This window comes from Diaporthe batatas (assembly GCF_019321695.1).
Source record: "Diaporthe batatas strain CRI 302-4 chromosome Unknown Contig00007, whole genome shotgun sequence".
Taxonomy (NCBI): Eukaryota; Fungi; Ascomycota; class Sordariomycetes; order Diaporthales; family Diaporthaceae; genus Diaporthe; species Diaporthe batatas.
Window position 1 is genome coordinate 95,744 of NW_025408554.1, and position 19,826 is coordinate 115,569.

The window sequence follows — 19,826 nt, forward strand, 5'->3', positions numbered from 1 at the left end:
AGTTCTCGGCTTCATGACATGCCTACGAGAGCTATTGTTGTCATGCCGTTCCTGTAAAGCTTCTGTGTGTCTGCCGCTAGCTCGTGCCCTCATCTACAGCAGCCAACGAGCAACCAATAGATTTATTTAGTGTGATGATCCTAAAGTGTATCGAAATCGACTATGGGGAGTTCAGACATCTCAGCCCTATTATGGATAGTTTTACATTTCTTCGTGTTTTCGGATGCTTCTCAGGTTGGGTCAAGGCCCAAACCCTCAGGCTTGGTCTAACTGACAGCTTCCAATGTTCGCGTTCTTCCCTATTGACAGTAGTACCTAGGGTAGCCCTATATTGCTTATAATTAGGGAATTCCGGTAGTATTTGGCTTCAATACCAACATGAAAGATTAGTTACAACCTGCTGTAAACGGTCCCTCTCACGAAGTGATGATTCTCTGCACTATACACTCCGCGCTACATTCGTCCATATTGAGAATAAGCGCGCAAGCTTGATCAATTACATCCGTCACTCTGTTATTCTGCCAGCGAAAATTTCTTCCATGACACGTGCAATTCCTTACATATGTACCCAGTCTGACTACGTCAACCACTTATATAGCATCATGACTAGCATCTTAGCCTCAGTCTTGAATCATGATAGCAGTTTTCAAGCTACGAGAGAGCTGTCAAAACTGCACAGACACACTAGCTTATCGTCCACTGGGGCGCTAATCCTTGCTAAATCTCAGTGAATTTCATGCATACGAGCTAGTTGATCGAGTACGCAGTGTAAAACTGACCTCCAGTGGGGATGGCTAGCATTCAACACTGGCCCGTGATTGCTCTGACCAACAGAATCTTGACTGTGTAGGGATTGAAGCTCCATATTGGACCTATCCTGATGATGAATGGGAGATAATGAGGCCCAGAGTCTCTGGGCTCGGATAGTCACGCGTCCAGAGCTCGGGCTACCAGATGACTTGGGAAGGACGCACGGAAAACATTCACATGCGACCCGTCAAGTAACCGGAAATCATCGGCTGGTTGCAATTGACCTTTTGGTCTAGTTGGGATGGCTGCTGTGTGTTATGACGCCGTTGGTGTAAGGAAGCACCTTGGAAACCAAGCTGAGGGCACCGGACGGGGCCGGCTCAGGTGTCATCTAGATCCCCAGTGTTTCCGTACACTGCACTACACACACCAGAGTGTATATCACGGTAGGAATGTAAATAATTGGTCTTCAGTACAAACAGTATATAATGAAGTGGGTTCAAATATGAATAAAGGAGGTAGAAAGATGGGGAAAAGAATGTTTATTTTAGGTTTAATCGTATTTTATTTTCTCTCCACTGTTATTAGCCTTCCGCTGTTTTAGACACAGAGTCTTGATCGTTCATCACTATATAAAGGCGCCACATACAGTTGGTTTATTTGTACCGGCATTAGAAACGAAACCACTTATGCGGGTTGCAGTTCCGCGCCGCACAGTCGCGTCACCCCCAAGCAATAAGTAATTACCTACACATGCAGATTTTCAATAACTCTTAGCTCTATAATTTCCAAAAATGGACGGCTGCTACTTGATCCCAGTGATGGTGACTTCGGGAAGAAGGCCTTGTCTGCCTGGCCGTCTGCTAGTTCGTACTAGGAAGAGGTGGTATCTTTCTAGCTTTTTTTTGCAGGTGTGGCAAGAAATCATGTTTCAATGTTGAGTTTCCGCATGAGCTTAAAAAGTACAAATTTTTAACACAGTAGACGTACAATCGCCCCGGGCGCATAAATTTAGCCAAGCATAAATGTCGCTTACAACTCTATCAGTATTAGAGTACCCAAGGTCTCCTAAAAAGCACTGCCATACTAGTATAACAATCAGAATCAAATTTGTTTTCGAATTGTCCACGGGACGTGATGGGTTCTCGTCCGACAGGGGCAGATAGCGGGACGGTTCATGTGAGCACAAAGGGGTCAGATGCCAGCCGCTTAATCGCATGGAAAAGTCCATCACTTCATCTTGTCACCCATGCATCTCTATACCCAAGTGATTTTACCATTCATCATTAAACCTTGCCTCTGAACATAGCAAGAAAGGGACCGGGGGCTAATGGGTCAAGCAAGACACATGCAGTCGGTTCATAGAGCCAGGACTTGGAAATGGCAAATAGGAAACATGCTCTTCAAGAGACCGAGCGTTTTTTGACGTTGGGATTCAACTCATCCGGGTAGATTAAGGAGTTGATCAAATAACTGTCATGCTGATAGGTAGGTACTTGTGCCGATATGCTTTAGTACGACAAATTTGGTACGACGTTTTCCATAAGTTCTACCAGCATAGATTCCTATGGCCGAAAGCAACTGCTGTGACCTCTAGACACCGGAGCACGTGGCACTTGAAAGCCACACCTGGGCACCCAGTCTGCTCACAATAGCAGTGGCAAGTATTGAATTCTAAAAACAGTAACGGCATAGAATATTCCATTATTCTTCTACAACTTATTAAATGGCTGGCGGGACCTGGCGGCTGGGTTTCTTTGTTATCAAAATGTTCAAGACCTTAGACATTGCCGACCGTCAACCATCTCCACCATCTAGACTTTTGAGCCTCTCACATCTTCTCAAATCCTGAGAATCACACTCGTTATCGCATCATTCAATTTCTCTGGAAGAATGTCAGCCAATCCTTACAAAGCGTTCGGGCTATCTTGCCCCAATGGTGGGGATTTCCACATCTGCGAGAACACCAAGAGAGAATTTATCGGCTGTTGTACAGTCGACCCATGCTCGGACGGGTCTGGTCTCTGCGAGAGGGCCAATTTGCGAGCAGCATCATTCTCAGAGTCAAGTTATCTTGATTTACCATCGCAGAGCTGCGACAGCACGGGTGGTGACAACCATTTCTATACTTGCACGGCCAATGACCCGCCTTTCATTGGATGTTGCACTCTCAACCCTTGTGTCAACATGACCTGCCCGTCTGCAAATCTCCGAGCGGCCGTTTTATCATCCGACCATGACGATAGAGCATCTTTCCTATCGCCCTCGACTTCGACTTCATCGAAAGGCGGCAAGTCCATATCGCCAGCAAAGCCCGCGTCGAACGGCTTATCATCGGCAGATGTTGCTGGGATTGTGCTCGGAGTACTTGCCATTGTGGTCTTGATCGTGGGACTTGCGTTGTGGCGGCGTCGTGAATGGCCTTTCAAGTCCTCTAAGCCAGAAATTACGGACACCTCCTCCACAAGGTCGGCAAAGGAGAGCTTGATAGACAGTCCAAAAACACCATGGACGGCCCATACGAACTTGCCTGTTGTTCACACCGTCTCGCCAATAAATGATCCTCGGTCTGCCGTCTCGAAGTATAAATCTGCTGGAAATGACAGTCCCAATTCACAGTGGGGCCTGCCACACCACACACCACCGCCGCCTCCATTTTTTCACCCGCATCATGACAATTCACGACCCTGGCCTTTCCAGAATCCTTACCATACATACTCCAGCCCACCATATAATTTAACCAACCAAAATACGTGGCCAGATCGGCAGTCTGTCCACGAGCTACTGGCCGAGGTCCAGAGCACCGACACCGAACTTCCGGCGAAGGAGCGGGTGCAAGAGTTGAGGGCGTCTTGTGTTGTGCAGCCGCTGCGTCCACCTCCGTCTCTGAAAACGGCTCGTTCCCCCGGAGTGCCCGACTCGCCCACTTTGGGTCCAGGAATGAAAGCCAATGGAGAGAACCGGAAGGCTCGTGCTGCCAAGGACGGCCGTGCTGCTGATACCACACCAATGGATGCACCCACGGCGGTGGTTTTAAAACCACATCAAGGGCCTGTTGGATTTCACAAGAAGATGCAACCAAACACATCCTTTGACAGCACAAACGTAATATGATAAAAGTAAGGTACGATAGACTTTATAAAATATGGGCTCAATATAAGCATGGCAGCATCTATTTTCTTGGATACCCTGGAGGTGTGCATCATCTTGTAATAGGAGTTTGAGATGCTGATGGTGATTCCTGCACTTGTAATTCATTATGCTACATTAAAAACAGGAACATAAAAGTAAATCAGACCAGACCAGAGACATCTTGTGAGAAGGCCATCAGGAGTATTTGACTAGCTTCAAGAACCAGTATGGACCCCAGACCAGATGCAGTCCTGGTATTGAATGGGAAGCTATGAGTGCCTCATCCATCCTCAATACAGGTGACGGCTAATGCAAGGCCGGCCCTCATGATTCGACTGCGGCCGCTACCATCGATCCCATTTTTCTGTGCCTTGTCGAATGGAGAGCTCTACTCACCCAGGGGCAGCAATCCGGTTCGAAGCCAGGGTGCCGGGCATGGAACTTATCCCTCCCAGCATCATGATTGCAACCTCACATGGGACACGAAAAGCTCTAGGAGGCAATCTTTTACAAATAGCCCCATAAGAGGGCCATGTTGATACCCAGTCTACAGCATGACTTTAACTTCAAATTTTCCAACAAACAAGAACTAGGCAAGCCTGAGAGTACAAATGAGCAGACAACATGCATGTCTGATTAAATGTCTGATTAACTCAGTGAATGCAGTCTGCATGAGAGTGGCTTTCAACACTAATTCTTCAACTCTTCTTGATCCCCCAATGCGATCAGAACTGTCCCTGTGATTGTCCGTAGCACCATAGTACGAGTGACCGTCTGCAATACATACCAGAGATCTGGATTGTCCTATTTGTCCTATACATAAAGCAAGAGAAAGACTTCGCATTCTAGATCGAAAACACACTTTAGTTGCTTGATGAGCTAGTGACACTAAATCTTAGCACTCTCTCCCTGGTGTACGAAACCTGAGAGCCCCCCCCTTTCTACCCCCCTACCCCCTACCCGGACTACAACACTCTGTAGTTCAGCATGGCATGCCAACATGTACTCTTCGCGATCCAGAAGATGTCTGACCAACACAATGGAGTGACTCAGGCTGAGCCAAAGCAACTCACTGTTTTGATGTCAACTCAAGAAGCCATGACTTGTCTGTCCACTTCGATGAGGATAATGGATGGGTGCAATTGTGAATTCTGCCTTTGCGATCCGGGTGTTAGGGCACAATGGGACAGAACACCCATGCCCCATACTCGTCTCAACCGAGCCAGATCGAAAGCCGGATGCACAGGAGCTTCGTCGGTGTCAATCAAGCTGCAGAGCCCTGCCAGAATGTGAAGCAACCCCCTCCCAGCCGGACTTAAATACAAACACTTCACTTTCCAGCTCTGGTGGCCAATTTTGATTTGCAACCATGTCAAGTGGTCACCGGGGACACACCTTCCCAAACTCATTTCTCTCACAACACCTCCAAAAAACAACAAACAGCCCACACCCTCGTCCACCCAAACGTTCAAACCTCTCATCAATCCAACTCACCATGTCGTCTCACAACACTGCTGCTACCCAGGCCAGTCAGGGTCAAGAGGAGGAGAAGCAAGGAGACACTCCTCCTCGTGGCCGTACTCAGGTTGCAGACGCCTCCACAGGCCAGGAAGGCAGTGGCCAACGAAACACCAGTCGATCAGTCAGCCGAGGCCGTACCCATGCCAGGCTTCCACCCAAGGTCCGCCGTGGCAGAGACCCTGGCTTCACCACCGAGGGCTTCGTCTACCCTGGCCTAGGTGGTTCTTTCGTCCCCAGGGACCGCCGTGTCACCATCTCTGAGGGATCCTACCACTCGGATCCGCCCCACATTGACCCCAGCACTTCTTACCACCCTCCCCAGAGAAGAAAGAGACGTGCCAGTGGTGCAGTCAAGTCTCCCTCTCACATTCGTTTTGAGATCGAGGCGATGGCAGAGGCGGCTGAGATCCGCAGGGAGACTGAACTCAGGGCCAAAGAAGCTGAGAAGAAGGCTCAGAATTTGAAGGAGTGAACAGCACCTGGGAATGCACTGTTGACTGGAGGAACGCACGGGAAGCCGAAGTCATGGGGCAGGTGGGCTTGGTATGGCAGATGTGTTTGCTGCCTTTGATCAACTGGAATGCATGGTTGTTTATGGGACAAAAAAAGGTGTGAAGATGGATGAGAAAGGGGCATGTTCGATGCCATTGTTTGTTGACTTTGACTTGAGCACATTTTCAGCTTTGCTCTGACACACAAAAGTTACGTGACCGGTGGTCACCTCCTCAGTCTAGAAAATTTCGACTGGCACATACAAAACACACATGCTCACACAAAGCTTGGAACTCGTGACTGTGGGCTTGGAACCAAGTCCAGAAGATGCATTTGTCTATGTCTAAGTACAGTCCATGCAGCAATGCAGAATTTGATATTTACAAAGAAGTGTTTTCCGAGCCCTCAGCAGTCAGAAGCAGGCGCTCTAGGCAGGCACGTACTTGCTGAGAATGTCCTTGTAGGCCTTGTAGCCAGTGCCGGAAGGAGACTCGAAGCTGTACATGTAGTCTGCCCACCAGGGGCCGGCAGCCCACCACAGAGCACCCATCCAAACGTCGCTGTTCTCAACCATGTAGTCGAGCATACCCGCAACGGCAGTCTTGCACACCTCGTTATCGCCGCCAGCAAACTCGCCAATGACTCCAATCTTCTTGTTCTCACGCAGCCAGTTCGTGGCATCGACGATGCGCTCCTGTCCAATGGTAGAGGACACGCACTCAGTGGATGTACCACTTCCGTCGCTGTCAAGGTACTGATGCATCTCGTAGATCAGCAGGTCGTCGACGGTGTCCTTGATGCTGCCCATGTTCTCGCTGTTGCCGGAGGTAGTCCAGGTCCAGGCACCAGTGTAAGAAGTGCCCTCGACGAAGATGTACTGGGTAGTGGCGCCAGCCCCACGGATACCGTCAACACAGGCCTGGTTGAGCTCGGCGGTCTGCGTATCGGTGGTCATGTCATGGGGCTCGTTGATGCAGTCGAAGACCACCTTGTCGTTGGCCTTGAAGCTGCTGGCCAGGTTTCCCCAGAAGGTCTTGAAGTCGGCGTTGGACGAGATGATCTGGCCCTTGTAGCGACCGTACTGGTGTGGCTCGATCACGGCATGCTTGCCAGCGTCGGTGATGTAGTTCACGACGGTGGTCAGGTTCTTGAGGTAGTCGGCGTTCAGGTCCGCGGCCAGGGAGGCCTCGGCCATACGCTCGGCCAGGAAGGGGATGCGGAACATGTTCATTCCCATGTCGATGAGAGTCTGGATAGCCGAGGTATCCGGGAAGATGTAGTCCTTGCCGTAAACACCAGGCCAGGCGCTCTCGCCGAACTCAGCACCAGACTCGATGACACCAAGGAACTTCAGGCCGCCGCTGGCACTGCCGGACGAGGAGTTGGAGCCGGACGAGGCAGCCCCGGTAGGAGTGCTCGAGGCAGCCCCGGTAGAAGTGCTCGAGGCAGCCACAGTAGGAGGGCTCGAGGCAGCCACGGTAGGAGTGATCGCAGCAGCGCTCGATGCAGCCGCGGGCTGGGCATGGGGGCATGGTGCCCTGCGGTGGTGAGGCAGGGCTCCCGGAGCCGCCATGGCAGAAGCCGCGAGACCAGCCGCGAGGATCGAAGAAGTGGCACGCATATTGAATGAATGTGTGTGTTTAAAGGAACGAATGAAAGACTGTGGATAAGAAGGTGGTACAGCTTAGGAAGAGAGCCAAGTCAAGCAGCCAAGAGCAGAGCCGCAGCGGTGGTATTTATCCAAGAGCCCCAAGGCGGGAAGTCGAGGCTTGGCCTCCAGCTTGTTCCCGTTGTGGATTGTGGATGGGTCCCGAGGTCGTCACCCCATCGAGCGACGGGTTGCCATGTCCGCAGTTCAGGGGTGCGACTACTCCTTCATCTGGGGAATCACTCAAAATCACACTGTAAATGGCGGGAAAAAGCTTAAAAATCGAATCATGATGCTTTCTCCAGAAAATGACCGATTCGACCGCTCCGTTTTGAAACAGCAAATACTCGTCATTGGGCGTTTACTTGAAACGTCGGCGTCCCGGTGGATCTCATCTCATAAAAGGAGCTTCGCGATCCATCCGGAGGGTCGGGACTCGGCCACTGTGCACGAAGGAGCAGACAAGGTAATTTCGGCCGGCCTAACTTTATGCGACTCGACGCCGGCATTATTTTGCCTACTGTTAGTACCCAGGTGCCTGTAACGAGCTCTTTGTGGTAGAGCGCTTGTCAATCAGCATGGATGTTTAATCTTGCCCTTTCCAATGCTTCCGAGGTTCTGAACACTGGCCTGTTTGGCTTGCATTAAACCCTCGCAGCTCTAGGAACGAGGCACCCCAGTCCTTTCAAGGAGCTGCCCTAAAAAAAAAAAAAAGGATCAAAAATTTGCGCCAGCAGGCCCAACCACTCATTCATTCTAAATCTGGTGAATATTATGTCGCGATGCGGTCATTCAAACGCGCCCTGCCCATATGTGCAGCAATCCAGCAAAGCCTTGGCATTCCACTCGCACTCTTCATCACATCTTAACTCTTACCACAATGAGCCCACTCCCACAAACGACCTGCGCGGTCAAGGGGCCCACCCATGCCAGTGACAGGGGTAAGGGGAGAATGGATCAAGGCACAAGCCTCTGGTTCGATGCAATGTGACATGTCAGTCAGTCAAATTTGACACCGCCATGAATAGTTCTCACGGGACTTTAGAAGTTACTTTGGAGAAAATGTGGACAATTGTTACTAATGGCCTGTTTAAAGGAGAATCAGCCTTCATAAAAACCCCCCTTTGCCATGTGTTTGGGCTTGGCCTGGCAAGTTGAACCGCGGCCTAGGAAAGGGCAACGGAGCGGAGCTTAAATAAATATTAAGCAAGCTACAGTTGTACAGCCTCCACTTTTACTTTTGTTTTGTGATCTTGTTGGTCTCTGATGGCGATCGTATCTGCTGTATCGAAAACCTTCACCTGACAAAGTCATCGAAATCAGTAAACTGGTATCGTCTTACCACTGGTACATGGCCAGATTGGTTGAGACTCTCGCTTCTGCTATAGCAAACAAGAGAGAAGCATTTGCGAAGGCAGTAAGACAATTTAGAAGTACTCGAAATTGATTGACACCCAAAAATGGTTAGGCACATGTATCAAGGGATTCATTCCGCTGCTCTTCTCCAGAGATCACCACAAGCAATCTTGACCACTCTCAAAGCAACCAACACATGGATGATGGCAGTCATGACATCTGTCGCAAAGACCCCACCGCTCCTTATAAGGCTCGCATTTGCGCAATAACCAGCCGTGGCTCTCCATGATCTTTCTGGTGCCATCACTAGGAGAGTCATCATCAATCTCAACGATGATCTCTTGGAGAGACGTCATGGACCGAAAGCGAGTGTTGATCAGGGAAATAACTTCAGGAGCAGCGTTTTGGCGATCCAGGGCGGATAGAGGATACATCCTATAGTAGTTGTTTCCAGCGAAGGCCGTGATTGTGATGATATTGTCGCATGCGCCTCGGATAGCCTCAAGGGTGGCCGCGATGTCTCTCTCAAGGCTGATCTCACCATAAAGAGAGCGGAAGCCTGGGAAGTCGATGGTCACATGTCGAATATAGCTCGCATTGTTCTTTCCAATCTGATTGAGGAATGTGCGTAGTTCTCGAGGCGAGACCTCGCAAAAGTCGAAGCGGTTTTGACCGTAGAGAATGGGGCTGGCTTCGCGGTGGATGGCCTTGCTGGCGAGGAGCAGACCGCTTGCGAGGCCTCGTTTGTGATAAAAGTATCGCCGGATGTTTTCACTCAGTGCGAAAGTATCCTCCCCTTTCACCAATGAAAGCTCGTAAATCTTGTTCCGAAGCTCGCTGGGGAGGCTGAGAAAGCCTGTCGGCAGGTCGGCGGCCGTTTCCTGTTGCTCCATCGTTAGCCTTGGCCTCGGCTGATGCATCTTGTGAGGTTGATGTTTGTCACAGACCTTGCCTTTGAGGCATCGGGTAGATTCTGTCATTGCGGTAGGTGCAACACAGTCAGGTATCTTGAGCCTCTGTTCTGCGGACATGACTTTGGCGTTATGCTCAAGTGCTCTGTTTGTTGTTGAGGGAAACGATTCAGATTTGGAAACCTTTGTGGTTTTCGCCGTTAAATACTTTTCCCAATGTCATCCAGTTGGCCTTGTAACCTAGGCAACACATCTACAGATTCTGGTGGGGGTGGAGTGCTCTAATTGCTGCACCTGGAAGCAACGCGCCAGGGAAGCTCCAAGGCATCTGAGGTCTCGCCACCTGGCACCGACGAAGATGCGCTGCTTGAAGCAGCTCATGCACCTAGGCCAAGTCGACCGCAAAATGGGACCTTAGATGACAACTTAAACAGGATATAGCAAGCCAGTGAGATGTCATTCCGCACTTTGGATTCTTCTTTGACCGGGTCTTCAGATTCATATGTCTGCAAAGGCCTAGCGGTGACTTAGTTGTCAACCTCCCGTGGAGGCAGCAATCATCGCTGGCCTTCTGCAGCCTCTAATCCGCAAAGACTAAGCGGCTGCTCAGAGGCGCTTGCTTCAAAAATCTGCACGTTTAGGAAACCATCTACAGCAGCCCAGCCCATCGAACATTACTTCCACGCGGCTACTGGCGGGCCAGCTTTCCCACTGCACAGCCCACGATCCAAAGAAGTGGTCGTTGAATGCAATGGTTCGGAGCTACTGCAGGGCTTCATACTTGATCTTGGAAAATTATAGAGGACCGAGCCATCGGCTGGTTTTGCCCCTTCGAAGTTGGAAGTTCGCCACCGCCCTTTGTACACGACGAAACACAGCAGCACAATGATGAAGCCCATCACTGACGACAGAATGAATCAAATAGTGCCTGAGATTTCCGAAGATCTCCAATTTGACACTCATACCTCGGTAGGGCTGAGACGGCCCCCACTGACCAAGTATGGAACTGACAAGCAAGTGTCAGCAAGTCCCAGCCGAGGCGAAACATCTCTCCTACCTTGAGGCTTTTGCCAGGATCATGCTGCCTGACCGCAAAGACAGGTGATTGTGTCGCCCTAGCCCTGGAGGCTGGCCGTCTGACAAGATGCACACGACCGCGCGCTCATGACCGTGCTTTCGCAAGCCGGCAAAGTCACGCCTCGGAAGGTTTGGAGGATCCGATCGCACCTTGCATCATCACGTTCGTCCTTCAAGGCCATTGGAGATTGTTGAAAAGAGGGTTTCCACGACAAATCAGGCGCCTCGATGCCTTGCATCATGCATGTCGACCAAGGCCAAGCCGTCTCGTCTCATCTGTCAAACGGGTGTCACCGGGCATTCTGCGTATCACCTGTCAACTCATTTTCCGACCACATCAAAAGCCTAAATGAGTCGGATGAAACATGGACCCCATCCTTGTGCGTGCGGCGGCGGGCATGGCGGGCGCTCAACCAGGCGTGCGGATCTTCTTTCTATAAAGCTGCTGGGTCCATCCGCCCTCCGAATGGTGGTGATAGTCATCCAACAACTCATCATTCTTTCTCGAGCCGAGTTGGTTCATTCCGTCCAGCCTCCCATAGGCTTAAGACATTCCCTCCACACCACCTACCCAGGTGTAGCCGGCAACAATCATTCATCAGATGTGATTCTCGACCATCGCTTGGATCGTCACGGTCTTCGTGGCTGGGGCCACACTCGCTAACTAACCCAGCCAAAACAGCCGGTACGTTACTGTGGATTGTGATGCACGCCTCTTCTTTATCACTCCTTCGTCCGACCGCACGCTGACAAGTGGTGTGCACAGCCAGCGATGGACGGGCACGCACTGGAACAGTGGCCAACCTGCAGCAACATGGTGTCTGCAAAGCCGGAAAGTGCAACATGGAGATTCCTCCCAACGAGCTGGACAAGCTAGCCAGCGCCGACTTGCGAGTAGAGCGCCATACCCTACACCACAATTCTTTTCAAAGGTCATTCATTTCGGCCAGTTGTGGCCCTACGTGTATTTCAGCAATGATGTTAGGGGGAGGGAACTCAGCAGTGGCAGGGACGGCGTTCCGGTCTTCTATTCTTCCATTAGGAAATGTATTTGACTAATAATAAGATTGTGTCAAAACTTGCTTCTCCAACGCATTGTGTGAAGCGCAGTGGACGGTCCAACTGTGCAGAGTCTCAGGTGCCCAGAAAATAGCATAGTAAGACCAAGAGCAAAGGGAAGCGAGCCAGTGCAGTCACCTGAGTGGACCTGATGAGACGATGCGACTTCAATATTAGCCAGTCCCTCGCGTGGAAGGCAGCCCTCTCTGCTCGACATGCCAAGGACCACGGATTCGTGGATGAATGAGCAGCTGGCTGGTCTTTGCAGGTCTCTGAGACTTTGCCATCCAACGTCAACTGGTCCGACTCGGCACACACTACTTGACTCTGCCAATCCACGCGTCGTTCTTCTTCAAGCTAAAGCCAGCCTTTGAGCGTACCCTCAACGCTGTCGTCGGCAGTCAAGAACGAGGCTCGTTTCACCGTCCCCCACGATCGGAAATCTTTACCCCAGGTTTGGGGGCCGCCCCTGCTCGGTTGCAGCCACGGGGGAAATGACCCTATCGGGGCAGAACCGAGGGCCCAGACTTTCCTTCCCACCCTGACAACCTGATCCAATCTGGCCAAACTACCCGCGTCTCTTGGCGGTGCGACGCAACGCAACCCAGCAGCACTCACACCTTGTTTTCAGCAGCATGCCATATGGACAGAACATGTTGCCAGCCGTGCGACGTCCGTTACAACCACTCTCGTGGGGATCATGGCGATCGTGAGGGGAGATCGACATCATGGCAGTGCTGTTCCTACCGGGTGGTATAAGTTCCCAGTGGGCAATGGGACTTCAGGACTGCCCAGGTTGCCAGGTTCGAATGGCCACGGCGTGCAGGCGGTGACACCCGTCGGTACCGTTGTCCAGCCTGCAGCTGCATTATCAAATCGTCGCCCTGCTACGCGCCTGCAGGTTGAACCCTTATGAGCCGCAGAACCTCGGTGCTGCATCGGTCCAATCGAGTGGCAGCCCTGGAGGTTGAGTGATAGGGCCTCCCTCCTGCGTGACACCTTATCGAGACAGGCCTCCTGAAGTCCCTCCTGAAGTCCCTCCCCTGCATGGTCTTGTCGAGCACACTCACCGACACTCATGCTCCTCTGGCCATCCTGTTCGGAACCCTACAGATCAATCTCATTCCTCTGAGCGAAGAGGTGGGATCTGTGGCGATATCGTTGACCCCGATCGTGTAACCCGTCGCCGTATAAATCAACCAATACAAATACCAATACCGCATACTCAAGCCAAGATGGCATCCCCGGGGAAGAAGGCGGTGGTGCTGCACATCGGCGACCCGGTCAAATACAACCCAGACACGTACGCGGCCCTGTCGTCGGCCTACGACGTGATCCGGCCCAGCGCCGCCGAGCGCGAGCGCCCCGAGTTCATGCGCGCGCTGCGGGAGCGCAGGTGGGGCGACTTCGCCGCCATCTTCCGGCCCTTCTGGTCCACGGGCGGCGAGATGGGCCGGTGGGACGCCGAGCTCATCGCCCTGCTGCCCGCGAGCTGCCGCGTGTTTGCCAGCGCCGGCGCCGGCTTCGACTGGGCCGACACCAGGCTGCTCGGCGAGAGGGGCGTCATCTACTGCAACGGCGGCCTGGCAGCCGCAGAGGCCGTGGCCGACTTCGCCGTGGCGCTGGTCATCAGCACCTTCCGGCACCTCCCCTGGGGCATCGCGGCGGCCACCGTCCCGCATCTCCTCGGGGGCAGCGCCGCCGCCGAGGCCGCCGAGGCCGCCTTCCGCTTCTCGCACACCCACGAGGTCTACCACAGCCACAACCTGCGCGGCCACGCCCTGGGGCTGGTCGGCCTGGGCAGGATCGGGTCGCTGGTCGCCGCCAAGCTGGGCAACCCGAGCATGGGCATGGTCCTGCACTACCACGACATCGTGCGCCGCCCGGCCGCCGACGAGGCCCGGCTGGGGCTGACCTACCACCCGACCCTGGCCTCGCTGCTCGCCGCGAGCGACTGCGCCGTCCTGTGCACCCCCGCCAGCGCCGACGGGACGCCCCTCATCAGCCGGGAGGCGCTGGCCGCCCTGAAGCCCGGGGCCCGCTTCGTCAACGTCGCCCGGGGCTCGCTCGTCGACGAGGACGCGCTGGCGGACGCCCTCGAGAGCGGGCGCGTCGGCGCCGCGGCGCTGGACGTCTTTGCCGACGAGCCGCGCATCTCGCCGCGGCTCCTGGCGTTCGCCGGGCCCCAGCAGGTCGCCGCCGCGGGGGCTCAGGGCGGCAGGGTCGGGCCCGACGGCGGGGCCGTCAACCCGGGCCGGGTGCTGCTGACGTGCCACAACGCCGGCGGCACCGTGGAGACGCACGTCGGGTTCGAGGAGCTGGCCATGCGGAACATCATGGCTGTGCTCGGGGGGCGGGGGGCCATCACGCCGGTGAACATGCACTTCTTGAACAGGAAGGATAGCAAGTTGTAAGTGGGTTTTGGGAGATGCAGTTGGAGAGATCATTCATCGATCGGCCAACACATGAGTGGCTCCGAGGCAAGTGGGTCCTTGTTGCCGGTGACCAACAGTCTATACTTGTGACATGTCACCTGGGACGCAGGTGCAGGGCTGGGAAAATGGCAAGTTTGAAAGATCATGTTGGAAATATTTATCATGCAATATCTATAGACACTGGCGATATTCAAGTTCAGCCTTATTATCATCTTGCTGCATCGCGTCGTCCTGTCTCCCGACCACAGCCCATCACAAACAGTCTATCCTTGACGCCTTGAAACCACCTAGGAAATCGATCACCTCTCACATCCCCCGCCCGATAAAGTCCATATCCGGCCCTTGGGCCTTGGGAGCTGGGGGTGGCGCGTCTGGATACCGCTGACCCGAGGACGGATGGTATCGGTGAGAATGGACATTGTCAGGCTGGCCCTGTTGTCCCTGTGCCTGTTGCTCCATTTCCACCTTCTCTGGGTCCAGCTCGTCCGATTGCGTGCGCTGCTGCCTTGCTAGACGCCGCTGCTCACGCCGCGACAGGGCGGGGGCCGTTGCTGCTGCTACCGCACCGGCGAGGTGGACTGGTGACGGCTCCTGCATAACAGGGGGCCGGGAGTCGGGCGATGGGCCTTGTCGGCCGTCATCCATGTGGAAGTGGAATTGCTGATTCGTAGGACCTTGTGTGGCGCCCGAGTTCGGGTTCTGGTTGGGCGCGCCGGCCTGACCGCTGTATGCGTGGTTGTCGTACGACCTCGCGTTGTCATAGGCCCTGTTGTCGTACGAATTCCTGTTGCTGTAGGACCGCTCGTCATAGGCCCTGTTGTCGCTCTTGACGTTGTTCTTGACGTTGTTCTTGTTGTAAGTCCGGCCGTCGACGTTCTTCTCCTTCCTGGTCTTCCTGTTCCCGCCGCAGATGGACAAGGAGAACTTGTTGCTCTTGCGCATGAGATACCACAGAAGAAAGGCCAGCAGGGCCAGGAAGGCAACACCGCCTACGACGCCGCCTGCAATCGCACCCCCATTGCTGGAGCCACCGCCATTTCCACCGCCGCCGCCGCCATTTCCATTTCCATTTCCACTGCCTGCACCCGCACCTGCACTGGCACCCGCCTGGCCTCCAATCACGGACGTCACCGTCGATGTGGACCCGTCCGCCGCGGTGGTAGTAGCAACCACGGTCGAAGGCCCATCGCGGCTCCGTGAGGCAGCCTCGGCCGACGACCTGGAGGCGGCCGCGGCGCTCGAGGAGCTAGCCGACGCCGAGGACCGCGACGCGTCGATGACAAACTGTGGCTCGTCCAGCATGGAGATGAGGGTGGCCGTGGCGAAGCACTTGAACATGGACCGCGCGGGCGTGCCCGTCCAGACATATGTGCCGCACTCGGGCTCGTCGGCGTTCTGGCAGCAGCCCGTCTGCGGCCCTGCGGACGTGCACTTGCTAGACTGCACGGCCTCGTAGTTGAGGCAGACGGTGTAGAACTGCTCGAGGCCGTCGGTGGCGCAGGCGACGACATCCTCGGAGTTGGTGGAGCAGGTGAGTGGGGACTGGCAGTCGTAGGCCCGGGAGGAGATGCCTGAGAACCAGCCACAGGTCTGATCGTTCTCCCAGGTGTTATCTGATGATGAGCCCGAGTCTGTCCTCTGGCGCCTGTGAAGCAGCAGGTCCACAACGGCCTTGGATGGTGGTGGTGTTGGCTCGGGGGCGTATTCTTGGTACTCATAAACGTCTGCTGGTTGGGTTGGCCGGGACAGGTCGCCGCCTCTGAGGTCTATGACTGGTTCTGGGGCGTAGGCGGCCAGCCACCTGGCTGAGGCCTGACAGCTCAAGGCTGATAATGTGAGTATCGCTGAGGGCTTCATGGTGTCGAAGAATGTGAGTCAGTTCCCTTGTTCTCTCGGATGAGGCCTCAGCTGGCGCAAGAGGGTTCAAAGGAGCAAGTCGAGCCCGAAGCCAGCGGGTCCAGGATAATGCTGTAACCTTATATTATGTGGGTAAAAACAAAGGACCTATTCGTGTATTCAGGGACGCCCTGCGATGGCTATGAGACGGCGCGGGCGTGTGTCTGAATGGGTCATAACAATGCAGGCCAGCAGCGGGCGGGAGGGCGGGCGGAGGCAAAGGCGAGGGAAAAATAGGATGGTTAGGGATTGACAGGCGTGTGGGTCCCGCTGTTGGTAGGTCTGCGGGACGAAGCTTATTGTCGGAGGCGAGAATGGCCTGAATAAGGCGCAGCTGGGATGGATTGGGACGGGTTGGATGGACGAGTGGGCTGACGGGTTTAAACAACAGACAATAGGAGATGAATAGACAATGCCATTGAAGGGTGAGGTGACACACACAGCTGCACCAGGCCAGAAACCCTCGAGGACTGAGAATAGGTCTTCTTCAATCTTGCAGGTGGCAGTGCAACAGTCGATGAAACTGGGCGGGATGTCACTGTTGCCGTCGCAGTCGCCGTCGCTGTCGCTGTCGCTAGACCTCAAACAACAAGCAGTTAGTTGGCAGCGATGCAGAAGAGTAGAAGGAGCAATTCTGATGAACCAGTCTGGGTCTGGCTGGCAGGCAGGCAGAAATCGCCAGCGGCTGCAGCTCCTGGTCTATTCCGGGTGGTGGGCGTTCTTGTTGTCTGGGTAGCCGCCGGGGTGGGTTCATTGGCATCGTGATTCGAGGACGGCGCTTCTGACCTTGCCGGCACCCCTGGTCGTTCATCGGGTTCACGCGTCGGTGCATTCTCCATCGCCCTGCAGGAGGCCTGGACTCGGACTCTGGGGCGTGGGTGCCTGTTCGCCGTACTTGTTAATATTTCTTAGTGTCTGGCAGATCAGCAGTTTCCCATGACAGATCATGGCATTTCCATTACCGTCGCCGCGTGGTGGTTCACCTGAATCCCCACGCGACGACATGTGTCGCGTTGCCGAGGAGCTTCAGAGCTGTGCCTGGGCAAGCTGGCGTCTGGGTAGCGAGGTCTGGGTGGCGGCCGACTTTTGGGCCTGAAACTGGGACGGGAGCTTGAACGCCAATCGCCGTGTTGCCGCGTGTGCTTGGTACCTTGGTACCCCGATCCCTGGTGCATCTGGGGTGATTATGTCAGCTTGGTTCCACACATGTGCCGACGAGTAACAGTACCTGGATTTTGGCTAAAGGTTACACAAATCGGACACTCGCACCTCCAAATGCACTCTTGACTTTACCCTGTTTTGCCCTTGACCGCAGACTGTCCGTTCTCCCATCTGACACAGGAACACCCGGCTCGAGTGGCCCTCCACAGCTGGCAGGACGCGAGGTGCTCAGGTGGGTATCATTGATGCCTTCGAACTGTCGAATTAATTTCGACAGTTTGATGGACAGCACCATCCAAGTCCGGCGCCGCCAACCCACTTTTACCTTGGACTCAAGCTAACAACACCCATGGGCATCTAGAGTCGGCCTCTCAATGGTTTCTTTCACTTAGCAACCATAGTTCTCGAACCACCACTGCTCAAATTACTCCCTCTTGCCCCATCACTCGGGCTCCCCGGCTATGACTGATAGCTAAACACTCGCTAGGCCTGGTGTCGCACTGTGTTATGCGGCATAGTCGGTGAGGCTGACAACTCGACAGGCCTCTGATACCCGGAAAGCTCGCTGGGCTCCCGAAAGCCCGGGAGCTCAAGTGAGCGCTCAACCGATTGCAGCTCAGAGACAGCCCCGTGTGCCCCATGCTTCCTGTCACTCACCGTCCCCTTCACTAAATCATTATTGATGCGGCTCTGAGTTCTCCGCCGCCTCATCCAGAAAAATATTGCTGCCGCAATAGCAACAAGACATACCACTCCTGCAATTACCGCACCAGATAATGCTCCGGCCGAGATGGAGTTGTCCGGGTTTGGAACCGGGCTTGTGTTCGAAATTGTCGGAGAAGACACCCTCTGGGTGCCAGCTGAAGCAGAGCTGCTCGAAGTCGTGCTGGTGCTTGTACCAGAAGACACGATGGAAGGGCTTGGTTGAGATGAAGCTGCCAAATCTTCGCTCCTCCAGTTAATCTGGATCATTGGTGCCACAATGTTGAGGCTTACCGTGGAGGTGGTCAACGAGTCTCCCCCAGAAGTGATCGCTTTAGTGATCGTAGACATGAGGGGAAACGTCGCGTAGCCCGTATCGACAAGGCTGCCCTCCCCGCCACAATGAGCCGTCAAGAACGTGGTAGAGCCGGTCAGCATGCAGCTCTGGCCATTCCCAAAACTCGCACAATTGTAGCTACTGTAAAGGTCCAATCGTCAGGGTTTAGGACTCGACAAGCAACGCAAGAGAGTGGTCGAGTCCACATCGCAGGACCAGTTGACGTACGTCGGACAACAACCAACCGCAGTTTCCCCCTCGTCCATCGCGAACTGCATCTCCCACCCCGTGCTGGACCCTTGCGTGGCAGAACAAGCGCTGGTATACCCAGCGGGGCACGAGATCCCCGGCGAGTAAAATCCCCAGCCCTTGAGGGGCGGGCTTTTCAACGGCGCGGCAGCCGTCGCCTGCGGCCAACAAGTTGAGGCGTCGAGTAGGCTATCGACGATGCATTCCTGGGCTCTGTACGCCGATCTCTGGGAGCTGATGATAGCGGCGATGCCGCATTCTGTTGGTGCTGTGAACACTGTCGTCAGGGGACCGATGATGTTTCGCGTAATGTACACAGTGGCGGGCCCTTGCGTCGCCGTCGGCGATGCCATTTGACTGCCTGGCTCTTTAGGTGGGTAGGATAATTCAATGAAACGCGGTGTTGCTTGAGAGTGAGGTGCAAGGAACGAGGTTAGAAAGCACCATTGGAACCACGAAAAAGTATATATAACTAAGTACCTAGGTGTGGAAGAACCCGATGCGAAGGATTGGCCAAGGACTGTAACAATTCAAAACACAATCCGCTATTGGTCGGGGGCCTTATTTTCGCCCTGCACCTCGCTCAGCTGACATTTAAACTGCTTTTTCACGTTCAAAGTATTCCGTGTCAGAGGTGCCGAAAGGCCGTGGAGGTTGCACACCTGGGCATGTTGGGGGCCGTTCCGAGATGGGGTGGCGTGTAACATACTCCCAATGAAGCGTCCTACTTCACGGATTCCTAATTCTTGATAGGAACTGGTTGTCGACCTCTTTTCTGAACGAGCCGATCTGTTTGCCCAGGAAACTTTCGGTGTTGTTGGAACTCACTAGGGTATGCCGGTGCACTCCAGTTGGTTCGATAACACCCCGAACAGTGAATACAGGATCATGAGCTAACGTAATTCAAACTGAGGTCAAGTAGAAAATGAAAGCAGTCATTTTTACTGTTTTTGGCTCGTTCCATGAGCCATTTTCCTCAGTTTTGGCACTTTGTGGGGAAAGGCCTCGAGGAGTGCCCGGCAAGTCCATACTCAATGTTGCCTCGCGCAAGTGTCATCAAACCAACAGCATTGTAGCCAAGCGAGATTTGGACCAAAATT

General features: G+C 54.0%; 6 protein-coding genes across 6 annotated transcripts; 3 read left to right on the forward strand and 3 right to left on the reverse strand.

Annotated features, from left to right (window-relative positions):
- Window positions 1-2,937: 2,937 nt before the first annotated feature.
- Window positions 2,938-3,864, forward strand: KVR01_007086 (uncharacterized protein; the record flags this gene model as incomplete). The annotated part of the gene is made up of 1 exon (XM_044789815.1): window positions 2,938-3,864. One exon carries the CDS (start codon window positions 2,938-2,940, stop codon window positions 3,862-3,864), a length of 927 nt encoding a protein of 308 aa, XP_044644517.1.
- A 1,513-nt stretch (window positions 3,865-5,377) lies between these two features.
- KVR01_006920 (uncharacterized protein) lies at window positions 5,378-5,875 on the forward strand (the record flags this gene model as incomplete). The annotated part of the gene is made up of 1 exon (XM_044794277.1): window positions 5,378-5,875. The coding sequence occupies one exon, from the start codon at window positions 5,378-5,380 to the stop codon at window positions 5,873-5,875; it is 498 nt and encodes a 165-aa protein (XP_044644351.1).
- Window positions 5,876-6,196: 321 nt separating this feature from the next.
- On the reverse strand, window positions 6,197-7,816 carry KVR01_006953 (uncharacterized protein). Its single transcript, XM_044788646.1, has one exon. The coding sequence runs from the start codon at window positions 7,514-7,516 to the stop codon at window positions 6,323-6,325; it is 1,194 nt and encodes a 397-aa protein (XP_044644384.1). The 5' UTR covers window positions 7,517-7,816; the 3' UTR covers window positions 6,197-6,322.
- A 1,213-nt stretch (window positions 7,817-9,029) lies between these two features.
- Window positions 9,030-9,792, reverse strand: KVR01_007005 (uncharacterized protein; the record flags this gene model as incomplete). Its single annotated transcript, XM_044792268.1, is given in 2 exon segments — window positions 9,030-9,118; window positions 9,132-9,792. The coding sequence occupies 2 exon segments, from the start codon at window positions 9,790-9,792 to the stop codon at window positions 9,030-9,032; spliced, it is 750 nt and encodes a 249-aa protein (XP_044644436.1).
- Window positions 9,793-13,181: 3,389 nt separating this feature from the next.
- Window positions 13,182-14,360, forward strand: KVR01_006944 (uncharacterized protein; the record flags this gene model as incomplete). Its single annotated transcript, XM_044793829.1, has 2 exons — window positions 13,182-13,506; window positions 13,537-14,360. 2 exons carry the CDS (start codon window positions 13,182-13,184, stop codon window positions 14,358-14,360), a joined length of 1,149 nt encoding a protein of 382 aa, XP_044644375.1.
- Window positions 14,361-14,687: 327 nt separating this feature from the next.
- On the reverse strand, window positions 14,688-16,238 carry KVR01_006511 (uncharacterized protein; the record flags this gene model as incomplete). Its single annotated transcript, XM_044786536.1, has 1 exon — window positions 14,688-16,238. One exon carries the CDS (start codon window positions 16,236-16,238, stop codon window positions 14,688-14,690), a length of 1,551 nt encoding a protein of 516 aa, XP_044643942.1.
- Window positions 16,239-19,826: the final 3,588 nt, after the last annotated feature.